At 36.9% G+C, this 23206-nt stretch overlaps 1 protein-coding gene across 4 annotated transcripts in view; it reads left to right on the plus strand.

Moving 5' to 3' along the window:
• Positions 1-23206, plus strand: part of COL28A1 (collagen type XXVIII alpha 1 chain) — a 68821-nt gene that overhangs the window by 44128 nt on the left and 1487 nt on the right. For 2 of the 4 annotated variants that reach the window (XM_042802149.1, XM_032991529.2), the window contains exons 25-35: positions 58-126; positions 7802-7870; positions 10011-10079; positions 15035-15103; positions 17139-17219; positions 17298-17333; positions 17524-17560; positions 17857-18411; positions 19637-19824; positions 22083-22299; positions 22767-22947. In XM_042802149.1, coding sequence (XP_042658083.1) covers positions 58-126; positions 7802-7870; positions 10011-10079; positions 15035-15103; positions 17139-17219; positions 17298-17333; positions 17524-17560; positions 17857-18411; positions 19637-19824; positions 22083-22299; positions 22767-22936 — 1560 coding nt within the window. In that variant the 3' untranslated portion in view covers positions 22937-22947. Of the gene's footprint in view, positions 1-57; positions 127-7801; positions 7871-10010; positions 10080-15034; positions 15104-17138; positions 17220-17297; positions 17334-17523; positions 17561-17856; positions 18412-19636; positions 19825-22082; positions 22300-22766; positions 22948-23206 lie in introns of those variants that run through there. The other 2 variants (XM_032991531.2, XM_032991532.2) reach the window with 2 other exon arrangements.

The raw sequence follows: 23206 nt of genomic DNA on the forward strand, positions 1-23206 counted from the left end.
ACAAGTACTCTTCCTTTAGGACAACTACTGATATGCTTTATTCCTCTTCTGTACCAGGGACCTCCAGGACCAGCAGGACCCCCAGGACCAGCAGGCCCAAAAGGTGTGGGAGATGCTGGACCAAAGGTACTTGTACAGTGGTAATACATGCATCTGACTAGTAGACAAGGTAGAAAAACATCTTCCAAAAAATGCATTAGATTAGGATGGTGTATATATGACAAAATGCTGCAATCTCATCTCCTGCTTTCCATTTCAGTTAGAAGAAAAGCTTGCGATAGACTTTTCTGCCATGATAGATAAAAACCAGTTCTTGCTTTATCCCTAGATTTGATGCAAATCTGCAGGATTTCCATACATCCAAAGACTGAGGATGTTTCTAGATGCTGAAGTTTCCATGTGGAAGTCAGGATCCAACACAGGCAGAGTATTGCCTAATAATTATGCACTTCCTTTCTCCTACAGGAGTGCAAGGGACAAAGCCTCAAAGGAGTCAGGGGAAATGTTTGTAATGTGGAAGTAGTGAGATGTTTTTAAAGTGGCTAGAAATGGATTCCTAAGAGAAGACTATAAACCTTCATCTAAAAATAATATTAGTTTAGATGCAAAACTCAGAAGAAAAAAAACAAAACAAAACAAAACCAAAAACTGAAAAGGGTTAGAAATATGGCACTGAAACACTTCCGCGTTTTTTTCACACATAATAGCTACAGTGTCATAAAGTTCTTAGTATGTAATTAGCCTAAAAAGTTGCATTGTAACTACTGTATTATAAAAAGATAGATAAAAGACACTCAAGACTGAAATCATACAAGAAATTATTTTAAAATATCCCACAGAGTGGTTTTATTAATGATTGCCTCATTAAATATGTGAAATAGTAAACAGGCAGACTGTTACAAGAGAAAGCAAAATAAATATCGCCCAAACAAGCTTTTTCCCAAACAGAAGGATCTTTCAACTTCAGTTCCCAGAACATGAGAATTCCCATTTAAAATAAACAACTACATTAACCTTAGAATGACCTGACCATAGAATGATCACAATGGGATCTGGGAAACCTGGCTTTATGCTCCTATTCTGAATTACTGCTTATCAGTACAAGACATTTCACATAAAGTAATGCAAGGTCTGGCCCCTGCCACAAACTACTGAGAACTAAGAGTCATTTCAATTATGTTATTAAATATAGACTTACACATATGGTTAAACTAATTAGATTTTTTTTATATGAGATTATATCTTTTCCAATTAGAGATGCAAAACAGTTTTCTCAGTACTACAGAAGAACATTTCATTAAAACCTTAGAATCTTGTATGGAATTATTAAGGCAGATACTGATAAAAATGTAACTTACGACTACACAATGTCTGGGGGCATCGTTGTGTCTGGAATGCCCCCTTGCTTCTTAAATGCATAATTTTGGAAAGTAGTGTTTCCCAAAGAAAGGAATTGGAAGGTCATGTCAGGTAATCAAATAAGGTGATTTCCCACTGTGATGCCATGGTTCAAAGATTACAAACTCCAGAAATATAAATCAGAATTTCAGTGGGAATATAGGGGTTTAATATAAAGAAATTTGAGTTAAATCCAAAATGGAAATAAAGGATTTTATTATTTTTTTAAATGAAAGGAAACCACTAGAATAATTCTCACAACTGGAATTTTTAAAATCAATGTTTATGGTTGTGTTTCTGGAAGGTATCACAAATATGCAAGATATACAGAAATACACCTAGGAAAATCATAGTGCCTTTAAAATCATATAAGAGATCAAAAAGGGGGTCACAAGTCCCTTTTGTTCTTACAATCATGAATCTATGTAATCAATGGGACAATAAATTCTTTGGCTGTATAATTATGAAAGTCACAAACCAGATCATGAAAAATAGAAGTACAATATGGTATAAAATGCATTAGAGTGGAGGAGGTAAAGGCAGTAAAGTAAAATATATCCAGTTTTTGAAGTGGAGAACATGGGAGCTAGTCTTTTTATCACAGTTATTCTTAAGCCACTGTAAGTCTTGTGATATAATAAGATATATATTCCAACTAAATCATAGATTAGCTATTATAGTACTTGCAGTTTTTCACTTTCAGATCTAAGTGATGTAAATCATTGCCAGTTAAAGTGAATTGTTCATATTCCTTTATAAAGATATGAAATCTTTCTTGTTATTCTCTTCTCCACCCATGAACAACATAAGTATTACCATCACTCCAGATCTGTGGACTGAACTATGTTCATGGTACTGATAAAGGAGGTTTATTGGTAGTATCTTTTTGTGAAGGAATATGTCCTGTGTTGTGTTAGTTGAACATTACCAATTAATAAGAAATTTGACAATAGGCCCATTATTTTAACCTGAATGCGACTGAGCAAAAGTAAAATAGATGTGACCAAGAGGTAAGGTTCTTATAATTTAATAGTATTTAATTACAAGAGGAAATATTATATTGGAATATCTAGTAACAGAAACTCTTATCCTAACTTGTTATCTATAAAGACACCAGCAGAAGATTAGGCAAAGGCAAATTGATAAATTGTTTTCACTATTCTCAGGTGTTTTCTGACAATTTCAGGTCAGATCAGGGTTGTCAGGTAGATTAAAAGTATCTTCTTCATTTCCATCAAGTCACCTCCATTATCACAAAAAATATCAGATTTAGGTAGCTTGATTCTAAGAACCAAATTGTTGAAAAACATGGATGCAAAGGAAGCTGTGTTTTAAGGTTAATAGAACAGGGCCTCCTGTGGTTGTGGGAGTGGGGTGTGATACAGCCTAAGGAGCAAGACCTCAGCACGGAGTTCAGGCAGCCACACGTACAAGCTTCTCGGGGTGCCCTGCATGGGTGTTTTAGGCAGGATCAGAAATGTGCTGTTGAAGTGAATCTCTCAGTGAACCCATCTAATGTGCTTTGGGTTCTGGACCAAAAAGAGGTCTGAGCAGTCCCACAACCCAGGAAATGGATTTCCTTCAGATGAAGCTAAATTAGATGATCTGATCTGATCTTAATGTACTTCTGATCTTAATGTACTTCTACCCCCAGTCCACAGGAACAGACCGGGCAGGTCTCCTCACATGGCATATGGTGTAAACATCAGGCTGCAAATTCACTGCTGTTGGGCCTGTAGCACTCTTTGTTGATGAACACATACGGTTAGAAACTGCCCATCAAGCAGAAGTTTCTACTCATAATAACCAGTTGTGAGGTCGATTCAGAATGCACCATAACCATGGATTATGGAGAAGTGGCATCTTCTTCTAGGAGGAGTTGTATTACGAAGAACCCTGTAGAGTAGCTGCTTTGCAAGTAACACAACACAGTTAGGGCAAATCATGGCCACATCAATTTTTTTATGAAAAGTTTTGTGTGGATCTACAGGTTTGATTGTGTTGCAGTGCGATATTGCCCATCAAATCGGGCTGCTCAGTGTAGTGTTTATCTAACAGTCTCTGTCAGAAATTAAAAAAAAATAATAATCAAGAGTTAAAAACATCTGATAAAAATTTAATTTGTATTTTTTACTTTAAAATATGTAAGTTTCTTTTTTGTGATGCACCTAGTTTGGTGCATTAATCCTATGGGGGAAAATGCATATCGCTTCTATAAATGGTGAGCAACTGTAGCTTTTGCAGCGTGTGACTGCTGCACCAAAGCATGCATTATCCGAATAGTCACATCTGTGATTTAGTTCTGTACATCCACACTAAACATGGTGTAGAGTACACTGGAAAAAAAGAAACAGATATAAACATCTCTTCTCCCTCCCTGATTTTTTACTTATACAAAGTTTTGAATCCTTAGTCTCTACATAACTTCCTGGAAGCAAAGGTGCCACAAGGAAAAAAAAAAAAATTACTTGAATTGCAAGAATTCCCCCCAAACTTAGTTCATAAAATGGATAATCTTCTGGTTTTTCAAATAAAATATAAGTGCACTGGCTACCTCTCATCCATTCCACATAAAAAATGAATATAAGAAGAACAGCAACAATCTCTGCATATAAAACAGAACATTTATTTGATAAAAGAGGCTCATAAATTTACAGACTAGTTAATTTAAAATTCCTTTGAGTATCATTATATAGGAATGTTCCATTCAGCTGAATCAGAGCTCTGTTCTCCCCACTTTCAGAAATGGCTCACATATGTGCACACTGCTAGATAGGAATTTTATGTATCAGAGGTCAAATTCACATGAAAACAAAATTGGAACATGTGGGATGCATTCAATCCTGGCAGCACGCTGTTTTCTGTAGCATTAAAACAGAAGCACATAATGTCAGAATATAATAAAAAATTTATTTAAAAGCACTGTTGCCAACTAGGAGGTGGGTTACAGACATTCAAGAGCAAGAGCCCAGCACTAAAAATAAACCAAGCTTCATTCTCCGTAACTGGATAGCAGAAGGATTATTAAAAGCCCTAGCGTAGTTCCTCATGCGTGAACATTTGGGCTAGATTCAGTTACTTTTGCAAATTACTTTTGCAGCTTAGACCCTGTCTATTTGAAATAAAATGTGGAAAGTAGAGATGCAATCTCTTTTTTTTTAGTATGTTGTTCTTACAAATACTGTTATATCCACTAGCTCTCACTAAAGAGAGCATTGCAGTGTCTGTTGTATGTTTCAGTATCAAATATACATGCTTCACAGTAAATAAGGTATATATATTTGGAAGCCAAGATTTATTTTTCAGGTGACCATTAGGTCATTTAATGAATTTTCTTGAACAGATGATATGGAATAGACACTGGAATCCCGTACTTTACACTGTCTTGACTCAGATCTTTATTTCATGTTTCAACAGTGTTTTTCTAGTTCACTGCTTTGCTGATGGTGACAAGCTTGTCTACAAGCACAATACAGGAAATAAATTAGACCTCATCAAAGAACAGTACTAATTCTTCTTGAAATTAATTCCCTGGAGGACAGTTTAGTGTCACACCTTAGGAAAAAGAACTGCTCCACTTCACAACTCATAAAGCAAAATAAAAGTCTTTTTCTCTAAGCCAAGAAATACAGAAACTTTGAGGATTACTATAAAGCTCTACAAAAGAGCTTTTCACTGAGACATCTGGTATTAACTAAGCATGTGAGTCTAAAATTCGATCCTTCACCTGCAACGACCTTCTGTAAGAATGTGCTACCCAGGGGAGGAAGAGGCAGATGACTTCAGGTTACCCTTATGCTCTTTTTAGTCAGGTCTGGTTTAAGAGCAGGTTGTAGGTATATTGGATACTGGACCATAAGGAATCATTTATTTGTTTGGTAACCTCTCATTCAGCTTCCATCACAGCGGCTTACAGGCTCACAGGCCACAGCAGCCCAGGATCTCCTAAAAAACACCTTATAATGCAAAGTCTTATCTGTATATCCAGCTCTGGCACCTCTGGCAGGTTTCAGAGGGAGGCTTGGGCTGTTCTGCGCAAATTCTGCTCATGAAGAGTTCTACAAACAGCTTAAGGTTGTATTATGGTTTGCAAGGACATTGAGGACCAATAATTATTCCTTTGATAATAGATGACTACATTTGCCTAGACTCTTAGTATTTCCTAATAGTATGACAATCTCAAGCTAATTATAAGAAAATGCATTGCAGGAAGAATTGAGAAACTGGGCATGTTTTAAAAGTTCAGGAGTATCTACCATTCATGTCACTGCAGAGGGGCATTTCCCAGCACCACGTACCAGACTTAAGTGTCGCAATCTTTAAGTATTTAACATTGTAATCTGTAAGAGTTTCTAGCTAAAATCTAGGAAAAAATAAAAAAGACAAAACGTTCAAGAGCATTGCTAATATCTTGGCTCTTTGCATTAGCAGGGAAGATGTGATATAAAGGCCTCAGATCATCTGAAGAAGAGCAACACTACTCAAGAGAGTAAATCTCTCTTTCTTTCCCTTTTCGAAACTAGACTAGATGAAAACAACAAACTCCCCTCTCTGATCAAATCTGAGGGAGAATTTTCCTCCACATTGAATATGGCAATCAGTTTAATCCAATGAGCTTGATACATCAATTTAAAGCTAAGAGCATACATGTCCCATGCTTATGTCCTGACTCAGATTGGCCAGTCTCCAGTGCTTTGGAAGAAAGAGGAATTGAAAATAAATTCAGAAGCCAAATGTTACATCAAGAAGGAAAGCATTATAAACTCAATCTAAGCCTTAGCCTCTCAATTCACAGTTCTTATCTCTCCAAATCCATCAAAACTGAGCACAGTTTGAGCCCTAATATATTTACATAAATAGCACATATGTTGGGATTTAGCATATAAGTATCATAGCCATATATAAAAAACACAGATTGGAGTGATATTTCACTAGAGGTTGAACCTTGGGCAATGACTGCACACATTCCTCCTGAAAAGTAAAGGAAGTCAATAAAAGATTCTGTACTTTTGTTTCCTTCCTTTATAATCATTTTGATATGTTGTTTCTTTTCACCTACCACAACTCAAGTGTCATCTGTGATTTGTGTGATTCATACTTGCCCCTCTCTCCTAGTTAGAATGCTCCCTCTGCAGGCACAGCCATTTCTACAGCTTTTCTGAGTGCAAAAACAAGTACAATGAAGAATTTTTATAATTAAATTTTTTATTTTGCCAAGAAATACAATTTCTTCTTGTCTCTGTTGTTAATATATTGGATGATCAATAGCTTATCAGAACATTTATTTCTTTTGCACTTGCCTGCACAGGCATATGTTTAGGGACATTTGCTAAACCTGATTCAGAATTTTCTGTATCTGTAATTTATCAGTTACAGATTTTTTTTTTTCTTTTCAAACTGATGGGAGTGATCATGTGCTGAATGTGTGCCTATTCCCTCATTTTTACAACTATGGACTGAGGAAAATAAAACTGCTTCTTATGTCCCCATACCAGTAATGTCCCCTGACGCCCTGCACGAGGGGCAGCACCAGTCTGGGAATTGCCCGTGTTCCCCCTGGCCAGCTGGCTGCTGCCTTCTCTCTGCCCGCTGGTTAAGGGCTCAGCCCCCTCTGGGTTTTTTTTTCCCCACTGAAAGCATAAATTGAATCTCTCTCCTTTAACCAGCCTCCAATTATCACCAAAACTGTAAAAAAAAATCATATTCTCAAGGTCTCTAAATTTCTGATTGCTTTGGCTGAAATCAACTGATGAGTTCAAAATATACTGGGAGATAAAGGAGGGCTAACACAGACAAGCAGAAACACAGGCAGAGTATCACTTAAGCCTTATTTCCTTAAGAAATCAAACTAAACATATATGCATTAAGGATTTTTAAGAAACCAGAGAAAGGGCTGTTCTTTTTGTTCTTCTATATGAATGCTATTAAAAATAAGTTAGTTTTCATAAACACATTAGTTTGGAAGTTCTGGAAATTAAACGTCTAGTTTCAGAACAAGCACAGTATCAATAAAGGGCATGATCACTGTTGTGTCCCACTAGTAAGCTCCCTGTCCATCCTGGTAAGCCCCTGAACAATGTGATGGAAAAATGGTGTTGTTTCCAAATGAGTTTGCTTTTCCTTTTTTTCTGTAGCTAATAAGTTTGCAAATTAGAGTCCTAATTCTGTTGGTGATTTTGATTACGTGGACCTTTGCTTGGGGAATAATGTTCTTCACCTAGAGCTTAAATATTGTGGTGCCTGCATTTTGGGCTTTTTAAAATACCTATTTATAAAGTAACTGTTTATGTGTGTGACATTTGTTTTGGTTTTCAAACTCAATAGTTTGACTGCTTCGTAAGCGGATGAAAGATGTAACAGTTAATAGGTGATAAATTACTGACATTTCTGTGACTATTTTCAGGGAGACCATGGACTAAGAGGTTATCCTGGGCCCCCAGGTCCACCGGGACCTGGAACGGTTGGTCCCCAGGTTGGTCCAGTGTTGTGTTGAAGCTTTTGTGCTCTTTTGTGATGTAAGCTGCCAGCTGCTGATCTCTCAGGCACCAAAATGTCTTCAGCAGTTATTGATTTACATTGGTGCAACTGCATCAGAAAGCAAGCACGAAAACCTGATAACTAACTATACACTAACCATACACTTCTACCAGCCAGATTAGGGAGGAATGCTAACTGGATGAAAATTGCATTTGCAGCTAGACTTCATGAGATTACAGCTGGAAATTGAACAGAACTATCAGGCTGATAAATTAGTTAAGTGATGCATTTCTTCTGTTCATGTCTATTCTGTTTCCAAAAGATTATTTTGTGGTGGAAAATATATTAAAAGTGAATTTATTAGTCACAATTTTTTGCTCAATGAAATTGAATCCAATGAATTTAATTAGTAAAAACATTAGGAATGAAACATGAAAACAAAAGGTTAATTCTGTAAGCAGCCAGAATGCAACTTCTGGGCATTTTTTTCCTCCCTCCACTAAAGTGATTTATAATTCAAAAAAGAAATACTGGTAAGAAAAGAAATTAAATGCATGCCTGGATTTCTTTATTATAGGTGTGTCCATCAATTATTTGAACAAAGGCAATGAGGAGAAACATTGTATGCATTTCTCCACTTTAACCTAAAAATAGCTTTGCAGCTTTTTCTGTGATTTCTTAGCAGAGATTAACAGAAGTCTCCACCATTTTGAATAGACTAGTATCTGAGTGGAGAAACAATGTTATTACCAACTTGTAACAAAAATGCAATGAGCGACAGAGCATGAATATTTTTCCCAGGAGGTATGTCTGACTTTGTCTTGCTTTCTGAAAGCTGCAGCAGTGTCAGTACCTTGGTAAATCACACAGATACAATCTGTTTAAAAAAGTAAGTTTGGAATGACTACAGATCCTACAAATACGTGAGACTATGTGCTGCTTCCACAAAGCCTTTAAGAACATACTTTACTGAAAACATACTTTACTGTATTCTTTCTTTTCTCCTTCCTATATAACTCTGTTCTCTGGGGGGAAACAATATTTTGTTTTCAAGGGTGAGGACCTGCTTGTAACATCTAGTTCTTGAGATAAGCTATTTAGCACAGTGTTTTCTGTGAACCCCTGCTCATAAATAGATTAACACTATTTTTCACAAAAGATTCTGTTAAAGTTTGTGGCAAATTTTTTTGTCTACACAGATGGGATTGATGACTTTTCAAACATCAGTACTATCTAGAAGTTACATATTTAGAGCTATATAGTCCTATTTAATAATGACCAAGTTTTGATGTACTTTCTGCCTAAATATTCAACATATGCAAAATGTAGGTAATTTACATACCACTGTATGAATTCCATTTACTGTATTGGAGGATGGTGGTTATTTATTATAAGATAGTAATCAAAAATCCAACCTGAATTCTACAGAAACTTTTATGAAGCTTGGCTAGATTTCAAAAGCTAAAAAAAAAAAAAAAAAAAAAAAGGAAAAAAAAAGGAAAGCCAAACATTTCATTTTGATGTAATCAAAGGGATATGCTTCACTTTGTCACTTTGAAATGTTAGATTAGCCTGCCTCCAAAGCAGCACAAGGGTTTTACCTGGCTTTGACTGCAACAACACAAATCAGCAGGTGCTGCTTTGGCTTTTCTCTCTTCCCCACCCACTTACAATTTTCTGAATAACTGGTACTCCCAGAGACTGTGGCACCACAGGGCCTTGGCATATATGCATGGAGCACAAGAACTAGCTAACATGCCTGGCAGGTTTACTCACACTGGGTTATATTGCTCTGGTCTTTTGTGCCTCTACTGTTGTGCCTCCCTTGTGTGGAGTGGTGGGACAAAGCTGCTGTATAATGATGGTTTCTGTTGGTTTCTACATGGCAAAAAACTGTGAAAAATATCACACTGTGACATGGGCAAATTTTATTCTTTAATTATTGTCAGCTTAATTGTTCATTTGCTTTCCTGTGAATTTAACAATGATAATTACTAAGGCCCACAGTGAGAAACCATAAGCCAAAGAAGAATCAGAACTAGAGTATTTGACAGTTTTACTTTTTGCTTGCAGTGACTTTGAGATGACTGATTTACCTCCTAAATCTTCCTTTTTTGGCCCTTTAACTATTACAGGGCTTTAAGGGACAGAAAGGCGAGCTTGGTCCACGTGGCCCCAATGGTCTCAGCATACAAGGAAACAAGGTAATTCAGTTTAATGCGATATCTGTCCAGTTTCTTATCAAAACTGTCTCTTAAGGAGATTCATTGTCTGTTTTTCTCTTTGCTGCTGAGTCAGTGAACTTCTGCAAATACTCATTGTGTATTTAAGTTTCTTGTTCATAAGGTATGTAATATTTACTTTAACTGTTGAGGTTTCAGTATTGGTGGCACCCGATTGCTCTCCTGTTTTTATTGTCACTGGAAATATATTTAACCTGTGACGCAAGTCTAATCTCTGCCGCATCTTACTGATTTACTTAGATTTAAAAGACACTTCAAAGAAAACATCCAGGTTTTTCTCTGGATACCCTTATATGAGACAGAAGCAGAGATCTACCATGTCAAAATAAGTTAAACAACACATACAGAAATATAAAAGAAATTCGCCAGTCTCCCACATACTCTGTATCACGTTTTTACTCATGTAGTTCCACTGTAACCACACCTTCTCTCCTTATAAGGAGAAACACAAACACGGCAACATATTCTGAATATTCAAAGTAAATAAATTGCCTTGTCATAAATGTGTGGAAGAAAATTATTAGAACTGGAGACTCTAGTGGAGAACAACCCAAGTCTTAAACTGGTGTGCTTAAAGTTGAGCATTTGATTGAATATTTCCCTGGATCAGGAGGATTGTGCTCAGCTCTCCAACTCCAGGTTATCAAACCACCAGTGATCCAGGAAGAGGAGCACTGGTTTAGTCAGGTTAGGAAAGGTGCCTCTCTATACTGCAGTTGGCTGTAGACATTAAAGCCAACAGGGAATTAATTGACAAAATAGGTTTTCATTGGAAAATAGTGACATGCATGCTGAAACAACAACAAAAAATCATTAAAATCTACCTTGTTGGCAAAATGTTTGAGAGCAGAACCTTTCTTTGGTTCAGCATGGAATTACTTCATACAAGCTTTACCAGAAAAACACAAATTCCTTCTGAATTTGTTTTGTTCAGTACTTGCTCTGATTCCAGCTTCAATGTCTTCTATTTTTATATTCATGTTCAATAATATCCCTTTCTATACTGCAGAGAGCTCTTCCTTTTTTCACTGTGAGGTGTTTCACAGCATAAAAGCATACTTTACTGTGTTCTTTCTTTTCTCCTTATTGTATAATTCTAACAGATTGTGATTTATCTCATCTCAGAATTTGCCTAGACAGAGATCTCTACATGGTTAGATTCATGACTGTCTAGACCTTTGGTTCTGATCTGTTTGCAGTTTTCTCTATATTATTTGTTATCAGGAACCACAAAGCTAGTACATATTTTAATGTAAGAGCATAAATGACTTCTTTTCTTTTCTTGCTTTGCTGGGTAAATCTCTGAAAGCTCTGCTCTATTCTTGTGGAAAACAGAAAAATTTCTACCATCTCAGTATTCCATGGTATTGGAAAACTATTTCCTGCCTGGTTTTTATAGACATTTCTGATGTGTTTCCAAAATCCAATTCTTTGGAAATATCTTTGTTAATTCTATGGGTACGTGAGGTTATTTATAAAAGCACAGTTGCCATTCTGAACAGAAATGTTTCAGCAATCAAATGCATCTGATGATACATGTAAAAAATATACAGATTAGATAATATTTTTTCTGTTCCTGAAAAAAGGATAAAGGTTAGTCAAAATATGCTCAGTGTGTATGCATACATCTTGGTCTCTGTCTCTCTCAATGTACACTGAGTTTTAGATATTATGTTGCCACTGCTGTGAATAAGTATCTGAAGCATATTTTAGAGGTGTAGAGAATTTGGTTTCATCATGGACGTTTTCCAGTGGAAGAACATGGTCCAGTGACACACACTGCCAGACGAAGGCATGTTTGTGATGTAAGGATATGGAATTTAGGGATGTAGGAAAGTAACATGTGCTCTGGCTATGGAAGCACTTTGTCTTTGGGTTTGAAACCAAAACTGTAATGATGTGGTGGATCAAACTCAGCTGGTGTTGTTTCTATAGCATTCCACAGGTTGTGTAGGTACAGTCTTGAAATTCAAATTTTCTTCCCTTAATAATATCCTTTTTTAAACTATGATTATTTTCATATAATTCTTTGGAACTTATTTCTGAACAACTTTTTCAATCAGGTAGTACCTATTTCCTCCATACGCTGATGCTTGTTGAGCTTCTGTCTCTTTGGTCCTTCTATCTCTTCACAGCCATGTCAAGCTTCATTCTTTTTGGACACTCTTCATCAGCTTACTGTAGCTACATCAGCTACTATATTCCTGCATTTGAACTATCAGTAGCACTCAAAGTATTTTGTCTTTACATATACATAGAGCTCAGTCTGCCTATGGTAAGAACAGAATGTCAAAAATGAGATGGTTTTCGAGTAGCTTTATGTTGATAGCTACATTCACAGGTCTTCTTTTTTTATGCTTGGTTTCCTTTCAAAACCACAGTCTAGACATTCTCAGATCTGCACTCAGTTCATAGAATGACATTCTTACATAGAAGTCTGCTTATTGATCAGTAATCTAACAGGATATTAGGGTCAAGGATCCAGGGGTCTGCATTTTTACATGCATACCACTTTGGTTTTTATGGTAAGACTGATGGTCAAGGTTGAATTTAATTATGTATGTGAATTGAACTGGCAAAGCAATAAATATTTTTAAATTAATACGACATATTTCTTGGTTTTTACTAAATGTTCAGTCATGCTATCTATGATAAGTCCTTCTTATGTTGATTGATTGCACAAGTAGAGGAAACAGGATTTGATTCTGCAGTTGATGTTTTAAAGGATAAAACTCACATGTGTGCCTGTGAGAAATGCCAGCTGTACAGGAATTAATTTTTTTACAACAGTAGGTCTTATTCAGTTTTCATTGCCTGAACACCATACTAACAATGTCAAATGGGCTGTAACAAATGGTAGCAATAAATCTATAGTTTTATCTGATTTGACATTTATTATTAGTGAAGGAACACATGAATACACAGAATATCCTAATTCTGGTTCGTACGTACGTGCTCTGCAGATGTGCAAAGGTGTTAATCAGGAAGCTGTGTGATGACCTGAGTCAGGAAGGATAGTCAGTCCTAGTGCTAGGCAGCAAGCATTGAAACAAGCTGGCACACTGTTTCATTATGTCAAAAGCCATTTGTATTAATAGCCTATATGAAGGACACAGGAAGCAAAATCCTGCTGAAAAAAGTCTTAAAGTAAATTAGATTAAATAGTCACTCTGTGTTCCTAGAACAGCATAAAATAAATTGCCTTGTGCATCCCATTAATTTAGGAATATTTCTATTTGCAAAAAATTACTTTCTTTTTTCCCCTAGTGAATCAGCTGTGTAATTTCATGCATCACAGTTTCTTTTCCAGTCTCCCAACTCTACATAACAGTGTCTGAATTTTTGCTGCTCTAAGAAACTGGGGAGAGGGGAAGGGGACAAGTTCTGCTTACAGAGGCAAGGGGCATCTGGTTAGCAGGTCAGTAGTAGGTAGCCCCGATGACAAGCAGAGCATTTTTTAGCTCCCAGAGTTAGGGCTAGTGGACCCGGAGCCTCCCACAGATCAGGGCTGTAAAGGCAGTGCTCCAGTGGAGATGTGACCAGTGGAGTGCAGTGGGTGCCTCTGCCTCGCACAGGGCAGGAGCTACAGCACACTTGTGTGCAAGCAGAAGCTCCCATCTCGGCAGGATCTCAGTCAAATCTGGAATTTGGATAGGGAGAACCATCCATGGACCATGACTTGCAGTATACTGCCTTTTCTAGGAGCTGCATCTCACTGTCTAACTCCCGGTGAACTCCCAGCTCATGGGAGTCAGGAGGTTTGGGTACAAGGAAGAGAAGGTGGACTTGGCTGTGCACTGTGCGGATGCTTCTCTGCCTGTAGAGATCCATAAGCCACTACCCAGTACAGCAGAAATGGTCAGTGGTCAGTCCTTCTGCACTAGTGTGCCTTTGGTGAAGAATGGAGTCGTGAGAAATGGGGAAACATTTTTGTATTTCTCTGCCCATTATGAGCAATATAACCCCCTTAGGGCCTTTTGTGAGCAGCTATACAAGTATTAATAAAGGTGCTTTAGTGAGCAGTCTGAGAGCTCTTGACTGAAAAATAAAACTAACGTTGTGCTTGCATCTCATAGGCTAGGTTTGTTACAGGTGATGACCGCTCCTGATCTCATTGACATTCTCTGGAGCTGGTTTTGGTATCTGCACTGGGCACTGCTGTTATGTGAATTATGGTGAAGCATTTATGTACCAGGGAATAGAATCACCTCTACCTTTGTTTAAAACATATGCAGCAGTTGATCTGAAGAAAATATTTTTGTTACCCTATTAAATAAATCAGGAAAGTTTCTGGAAGCCAGGTGCCATGAAGGATTTTCTTTTTGTAACAGCTACGTTTTATAACATGTTGTATGCCTACACTGCTAGCATGAATATGCTTTTCAAGTCTGTGTGCATGCAGCAGGGCAGGTGTAACAATAATTATAGACAAATCTGAACACTGTAGTTGGACTGATACTCTTTTGAAGTATCAGCAGAAAGATGTTATGCTCTCCACATTCTGAAAATCAGAGATGTCTTTTTATATACTTAAGATCAGAAAAACTAAGTCAACCCTGCAGAGATTCTGGGTATGTATTTCTAGAAAACCTTTGTGCTGGACCTCATTTTACTGCTTTTAGACTGGATCAATAACTATCGTAGCCTCAGTGAGGTTACTGTTGTGTTTCACCTGTTTCAAGAATCAGGAATAAATTCTTCATTATATACTTTATAGAGGGTTCTTGTGTGTTCTGAGTCATACCCAATTTCTTATTTCCACAGCCTCAGACCAATTCTGTCTTGAAAATTATGTGCTTCATTGCATGATACAAATATCTGGCTTGCTCTATGATGCAGAATGTTATGAAGTGAATAGATGCAGCATAGATTTTACTTTAATTTTCAGTTAAACTTACTTTCCATATTCTGTTCAGGGAGAAAAAGGCAATCAAGGTTTTCCTGGACTAAAGGGATCAATAGGAATTGGCCTTATTGGACCAAAGGTAAATCCTTGGTTTGCAGTAAGGAAAAAAAGGTAATTTTTTGTTCATTTATTGGTTATTTCGTGTGACAGGTCTTTGAAGGTAAATTGAAGGCAACGACATTGCCTTGTATAGCTAGCAAGGTAAGTGGCTACTACTTGTCAGCTCTGGAGTCTGTGAAAATCCTAATTGTCAGTAAGGACCAGGCTCTGAGATAGCATCTAGAATGAGGTCATACCTGTTACTAGGAGGATAATATTAGTCAAATTATGTATTCAGTTTTCTTAGATATATTTCAGGTATTACAAATCGTCTTTTTGTCAGGCTTTGACAAAAACAAATTGCTTTTTGACTAACGTCTTATAAGGGCTTTGTTTTATTTAATCCTTTTTTTTTTTTTCACAATGATTGACACCCAAGCTTGAATATTTCCTTACTGAACAACTTCCTTGTTGATATAAAAATTTTAAGAATTTCCTACATATACCTATTCCCATCTAACAAATTTTGTGTAAAGAAAATTTAAATACTTTGGCTGTTTATTAGTGATTTTCAGATGTGCAGCTTCTGATGGGAGCCATGTGGCTAAAAGAAACCAAGGCTGATGGTCAGTGTGGATGTGCAGACCAACTATGTGCATACACAAGTGAGAACAGTGCGCCCAGGCAGATTGAGCACTGATGTAAATGCATGACGCAGTACACCGCCTTTAATTCCCAGCACATGCCTGGCCTGGCTGGGCAGCCCCTCTGAATAATTACAACACAGCTGAAATACTGAATTTATTGTGAAGGCTCTGTCTGGAAAGTCTGATAAAAAACCCATGGCAGTCTTCAGGGAAGAGCAGAGATGATCAGGCTCCTTATCTTTTAAAAAGTTACCCAAATAAAAGTTCAATCCCCCCGTAGTCACCTGAGGCAGGCAGTACCCATTCAGAGCCCCAGCCACGTGTTGCCTGCACTAACGATGGTCCTGGTACTATGGTCTACTCTAGCTCACATTATATAGCACTTCCTCAGACTTCTGTATTATTCAAGCTACTACAGCTTGGAGCTTTTATGCAACAGTGACTATTGAGCTCTTTCACAGAGATTCAGATTGCTGCCTCCTAATTCTATTTTCTCTCAGATGCCAAATGCTACATACTATAATAATAATTGCAGTACTTTCACAGTTCTTCATATTCATTTTGTATCCTGACTATCTTCATGACCCAATGTAAGTTTCTTCAAATACTAACACTTTTTGTTTGCTATTAATATAGCAGATTTACCACGCGTGAAAAGAAGTGGTTTAGTCCTGTAGGAATTTCACATAAGCGCCAAATACCAAAGAGGTCAGGTTTTAGTATATTTATGTATAAGAGAGTAGGAGCACCACTGCAATCAGTAGATCATATTTGCTCTCCTTTATGCTGACATTAACTTTGATGAGGTTAGATTCAATTAATGGACAGGCAATGGGAAATAATATCCTTTTCTAGATGTTATGATTTTGTGAAAGAGAATAGAAACTGTCTTCCAAGAGCTTACTTAGTGGAGACTGGTTTTCTTAACACTGTGGAGGAGCTATGTACAATTTTCAGGTTTATACCAGTTTGAATAAGATCAGAATCAGACCGAGAGTTAAAAGGGTTCCTTAAAATTGATAGCAATCCCCATGGTGAATGCTGTAACGTGGGAGGTATCTATATGATTCTATTGACTGGGTAATAATGAGGAATAATATCAAAATGGACAGTAATATAGGTACATTTCTAAGCTTTAAAGTTTCAAGTAAATGTAGGGTGGTCAATAACTTCCATGGATAAGTAAAAATCTGTCCTGCACAATATCCTTCTTGAGGACATGTCTAATTTAGAACCTGAATCTTTTGATACTGTTTTACACCTGCATTATATGAAAACTGTTTTCATAATACATACAAGGTAAATCACACACATACACAAACAAAAAGTCAGAAAATTTATTTTAAAAGGTAATTGAACCATAACTCCAGCTCTGAGTATCAACAAAACTGGAGTTACTGACTGTTTAATACAACTATTTTAAATTAGGGACACTATGGAGATAAAGGTGATCCAGGAAGAAAAGGTGCCAAAGGAGAGATTGGAGACCCAGGACCTCCAGGACCAAAGGTAAAGCACATTTTCAGATTACTTAGTTTTACAAACAGAAATTTGGTTTTGTTAATTATCTCACTCTTACCTTTTCAGGGAATTTGGGGAAGAAAAGGTGAACCTGGTCTTTCGGTAAGTACGTACATTAATTAATTTAAAAGACAGGAGTTTATTTTGGGAAAATGTTTAAAGGTTATGTGATGTTACACAAGGTTGTTTATGGGGCATTGCATCACCTGCATTTTTGTAAATAAACAAATAAATATATTTCAGCGTTCTTAAAACTAGAACACACAGCAAATTAATTCATACTCTTTTTCAGAGAGAAGAAGTTATCAGACTTATCAATGAAATATGTGGTAAGCATTCCAGTATGCGAAAAAAGCAGTTCTAATAAAACACACTGAATTGATATTGACTGAATGGATTTGTCCTCTGCACGTTTGTGTGTAAAGATACCACTGATGTGAAAATGATGCTCACTATGTTGTCAGAACAAGTAATTTGGTCCAGCTTGGTTTCTATTTATCAGTATCAGTAACTATAAATAAATTCATTAATTGAGCTTTAACTGACTGTAAATCTGACATATGGGTTCAATTCACTTTTATGAAGATGTTTTCTCATAAAATGTCTTAAATGGTTATTCTTCTAGGTTGTGGTATCAAATGTAGAGTAACACCAGTGGAACTAGTATTTGTCATTGACAGTTCAGAAAGTGTTGGACCAGATAACTTCAAAATTATCAAAACTTTTATGAAAACAGTCATTGACAAGGTATCGGCCAACCATGCTACCACCCGCATTGGCATAATCAACTTCAGCCATAAAGTGGAGTTGGTGTCTTCTCTGAAGCAATATACAACCAAAGAATACATAAAATCAGCTGTTGATAAAATGCCCTACTTAGGAGAAGGCACGCACACAGCTTCTGCTATCCGAGAAGCCATTCAATTATTTCAGGAAGCACGCCCGGCAGTAAGAAAAGTGGCCGTTGTCATAACAGATGGACAAGCAGATGCTCGAGATGAAGTACAACTGGATACTGTAGTAAGAGAGGCCCATGCTATGAATATTGAGATATTTGTCATTGGGATTGTTCAAAGGAGTGACCCTCACTATGGCGATTTTCTGAAAGAAATGCAGCTCATTGCAACAGACCCTGATGAAGAACATGTTTACCAGATAGATGACTTCATGACACTGTCAGGTAAAAGAAGCTATTTTAGTAAAGGGAAACATGAAATAAGGATATAATAGAGTCTGGCCTTTCCCAGAGCAAGGCAAAGCAGCCTGCTGAATGGCAGCTTATGTCTCTCTTTTGGATGCAGCTCTTTCTTCTGTTTCTCCTCTTCTTTGGCCAAATAAAACCTTTACAAAATTTTACCTCTTTCAGAAACAATAAAACACAACAAACACCAGTTTTCTGAGCCAAGGCCTTCCTTGGGACACTTCTTTTTAGGAGAGCTTGCATCAGCCTTCCCGCACAGTCCTTCTGTGCTTGGCCATGGTTTCATCCCAGAGAGGTGCATATTTCCTTTCACCTTGATGCAACACCTCTGAATCTTTCTTTCTCTCTATTTCATATGGCACTTGTCAATCTTGGAGTCCCTCCACCATCTCTTCCAAGCACGCTTTTGGGGTTTTTTCTGAAAGCCATAGGGGAACCTACACTTTCATCCTGATTCTAGAGGAAAAGTGGTGGAGCAAACACAAAGGAATGGAGTCTGATAGTACATTGTATATTTCAAACTGTGGCTTGAAGAAATCCTGTAGCCACTGCTGGAATCAGGAGAAAATCCAGAGGAAACCTGTAACAAAAAAAAAAAAAAAACACTACATTGATCTAGACTAACCACAGACTAGCCCTACAAAGTATATTTTTCCTGAGCATAAACGTATTCTGCTATGCTGAGCCTGTGGATGTAGTTAAGGCATTAACAGTGAGAAGAAAGTCCAAGCTAAGGTTCTGGTCCCAGCTGGGATTAAATTTAGGGCTCTGGCTCAGACTCCAGCATTCAACAGAAAATTATTCCCAGTCACTGCTTTATTTATTTATTTTTTTTGCAAATGAGTAGAATGTGTTGCCTAGTTTTTCTTTTTCTTTCTTACACATAAGCATTTTCTTCCCTTCACTCTTTTTTTTTTTTTTTTTATCTTCACTATTGAGCTATGACTTCTGCTTAAAAAAAGGGACTTGGTATCTTTATCTGTTTCTTCTCAAAAGAACAAAAGGGCCTTAAAATCTAATAGCACAGAGAGTGTGTTACTTTATTACTTCTCATTTGCATTTTGACATAACTTTAGAAGATGTCTTTCACAAGTCACTGTCATTAAAGATTTAGGGTTACTACTGCACTAAAAGCTTGTGGTGAATCATTATGACTTTTCTTGATTACCTTTAATAAATTTCATCATTTTGTTAATCTTTTCAGCTCTTGAAAATCAGCTGATCACAAAAATCTGTGAGAAGGTGTCTGAAGTCCACACCAGAAAAGATAATGTTTTACCTCTATCTCCAAGTCCAGAATCTGAAATTACAAGTGAAGACACTAATAGCCAGTTACCTAAAATTACTACTTCAGAGATTTATATGCTCCCTACAGAAGGAATCGGTTACCCAGTAAGTAAAGAAGTAACAGTTATCAAATGTTTTAAAAATATGTCTGTCTTTATGTGAATTCAAATACTCTTTATTTCACCATTTACCAGTGTTTTAATATGCAAGTGATGTGTCATTTGGCTAGACCAAAAGATTTTCACAAAACCTTTGAAGTTAGAGTGAACTTATTTGTTGAGAACAGAAGATTACAGAAGAGGGTAATACTGTTTCTTAGTTGCAGTAAATGCCAACAGTCCTCATATTTTTTGTAGCTCTTATTCATCTTAGAATTGAGTTAGAAATCTTACAGCTACATCTATCTCTACTGAGGCAGATACATAGTGTATAAGGCGTTTATTTATGTGCAAGCTGATTGCTAGTACAATGCTTCTTGTCACGGTCATGCATTTTCCAGGTATTATTAAGACTTCAGTATTATTTTGCTTTCCACATTGGGCTGTACTTCTAGGGCTCCTCACTCATGTTACACCTCATTCTCCAGCTTTAAATTCCTCCTCCCCTGCACTGTGGTTCTGCCCTCCAGCACAGTGCTGCTGCATAGATAGACAGGACAGGTGGAGTTTTAATGCAATAGATAAATATTTTCTGCAGGTGTGTATCACCTTACTTCCCTTATTAGGTCTTTGGTATTTTTCAGCCACTGTCTTATTATCAGAGTAGGATATGTATGTACCAGCTCTCTAGGATGTTTTTATTGCTTTGCCTAAAAATAGCAAATGATAAAAATCAAGCATTGCTTGCCCCTATAAACTGTTGAATAAATTATTGAAATATTTGATGTATAAACCTCTGTAGCTGCACAGAATGGATATAGTGGATCATGATACTGGTATTTAAATATTAAGTGAATTGCATACAGATTGGAGCTAATTAAATATTACTGATTTACTGCGGAGGAGTCAATAGATTAGCCAATTTTAATCCTTTGGATTATTGTTTATGTAATATCATTCATAATTAAAGAGTTCACTTTCAAAATTCAGTTTAATTTCTTTGAATAAGAGCTCCATCAGTATGTGTGATTGATTTAGGTTTGGGACTTGTAGTACCTCCAGACAGATCCATGTGACACTGAGGGTCAGTTTTGATATTCTATATCATTAAGACAAGTAAATGTAAACCTGGTTTTATAGATCAAACCATGTGATAAGGATCAAAGATAGGATTAGTTCTAACTGATTAGATGCTCATGCACTTGGTTCTGGCCATGGTTATAGTAATTCAACAGTTTTGAAAATTTAACTATCAGAAATAAACACAGCCTTTTTGTAGACCTAGAAAAGAAATGCAATATGCAAAGGTTTGGATGAATTTTCTGCACGTTTACATTTCACCTAGAACTCAATTTTCATATTCCAAAATGACTCTGAAGAGTTTTCTTAAACTGACAGTGTGTCAGTAGTGGCCCATAAATGGGCAGATATCCAATAGTATAAAATTCCTTCCTGTTCTCAGTAGGTAACATGTGGGATTAATTGCAGACATTTGTACTATGCTATGCTAAGATTCTTGCAAATATTCTTAATATACTAAAATGTTAGAGAGGCAAATTTTTATATAATAGTCTTAATTTGAAGAGCAGGGTTGGCTTCTTAATACTTCTGTGAAGGCAAACTCTAAAATTCTATTAGTAACTGGATGTTACTTGAAAGAGGAAAATGGGTGCTTTGTCACTTGGCTTGATATAGGCAAGGACACATCTATGAGACAATCTTATTAATAGAATGTGGTTCCTATAACACAAGTTTTGTAAATTTTTGCTGTACTCAAGGGGTTCCACATCTGAAAAGATCTTTGAAGGAGCATAATGTACATGTGATTTTTCTATCAGTAACAAGCACCCTGGTTCCTCCTGCCTCACATTTTCCATTTCTTGACAGATTGGAGATGTCAGATCATTCCCAGTGAGTGCGATAGATGTTAAGAAGCACTGATTTACCCCAGAGCTCCTACCATTTTTTGTTTTATTTATATTACAGACTAAGTGGTGACTGAACTTTTGCTTCAACTAAATGAATTAGGCTTAGTGACTAAATCAAAGGCATTACTTTGCCTTTTCATTCAACTCTCAGTGTCAGAAAATTATGGTCACATACCGAGTAATCACTAGAAGGAGGTCCGAAACCACGTGCTGTTAATGGTATTTTTTTCACATGTTATTTAGCAAAAGTGGCCTACATAATTCTCTCAATTTTTTTCTCTTAGCATCCGAGCCCAGGTAAAATTTTAAGTTATAAGATTTTTGACTCCTTTTACAGCTTAGTCCACCACGGACCAGATATACTGAGCCACTGCCATCTACTCAGGATCACACTGTGACCACCTCTCCCCACAGAGAATCAGGATTTCCCCCGCTTTATGACATATCTGAAATCAGAACTCAGAGTCCAGTTGTCAATCCTTTGTTCAATGTAACTGCTACTGAAGATCACCACCTAACTGTGTTGCAAACACAGGTAGCACCAACCCAAAAAGGTAAGTAATAAATACTGTCCACAGATATTGGGTAGCAAGTCTGCACCAAAAAAAATAATGAGCAAACCCCACTTCCTTGTCCCCCGTCCCCCCCCAATATAGTTACTAGATTTTATCACCTTTTTTTGTTTCTCTGGGTGTTCTGTCTACAGACGTGACACACAGTGAGAGCCAGATTTTCAAACCTAGATGACAAACAAGCCTTGCTCAGGTATTGAAATAGCACCTGGGTTCTTACATCAGGATTTAGGCTGTCTCATTTCAAACTGATCCCGTATTTGTTTAGACCTGTTCAGGTAACTCATTAATAGAAATGGAATGTGGCTACAAATTAGAGAGAGGCATATATAATCCCAGGGACTACAAGAAAAAGAAAAAAAGGGTGCTGCTCTTACTGAAGGAGGCATTTCTAGAATAACATAACTTATCCCCAGAATCCAAGCTAACTTCTACTGATACACTTTCAGATCCAAGGTGCTTGGAACCTATGAAACCAGGGGATTGTCGAGACTACGTGGTGAAATGGTATTATGACAAGAATGGCAATTCTTGTGGTCAGTTCTGGTATGGAGGTTGTAATGGTACCAACAATAGATTTGAAACAGAAAAAGAATGTCGAGAAACCTGCATTGGTTGATTGATGATTAAGTAAGTTGGCTCCATCGGGTCCTCCTTCAATCACCTCTTTTCCAGGCTAAAAAGATTTAGACATTTAAATGTCTCCCCTACTATACATACATATTATATCATCTTTTATACCTTTGATCAACCTTGATACATTTATCTGAACCTTTTTGAGATGGTGGGACCAGAAGTGCATGCGTTAGTCATGGCTTTATACAGTGACACAATGAGGTTTTCTACTTTGTTCTCTATTCCTTGTCTTACAGTTTCTGACAGTGTATTT

The sequence above is a fragment of the Tyto alba genome, unplaced genomic scaffold (assembly GCF_018691265.1).
Source record: "Tyto alba isolate M040663 unplaced genomic scaffold, T.alba_DEE_v4.0 Super-Scaffold_38, whole genome shotgun sequence".
NCBI lineage: Eukaryota > Metazoa > Chordata > Aves > Strigiformes > Tytonidae > Tyto > Tyto alba.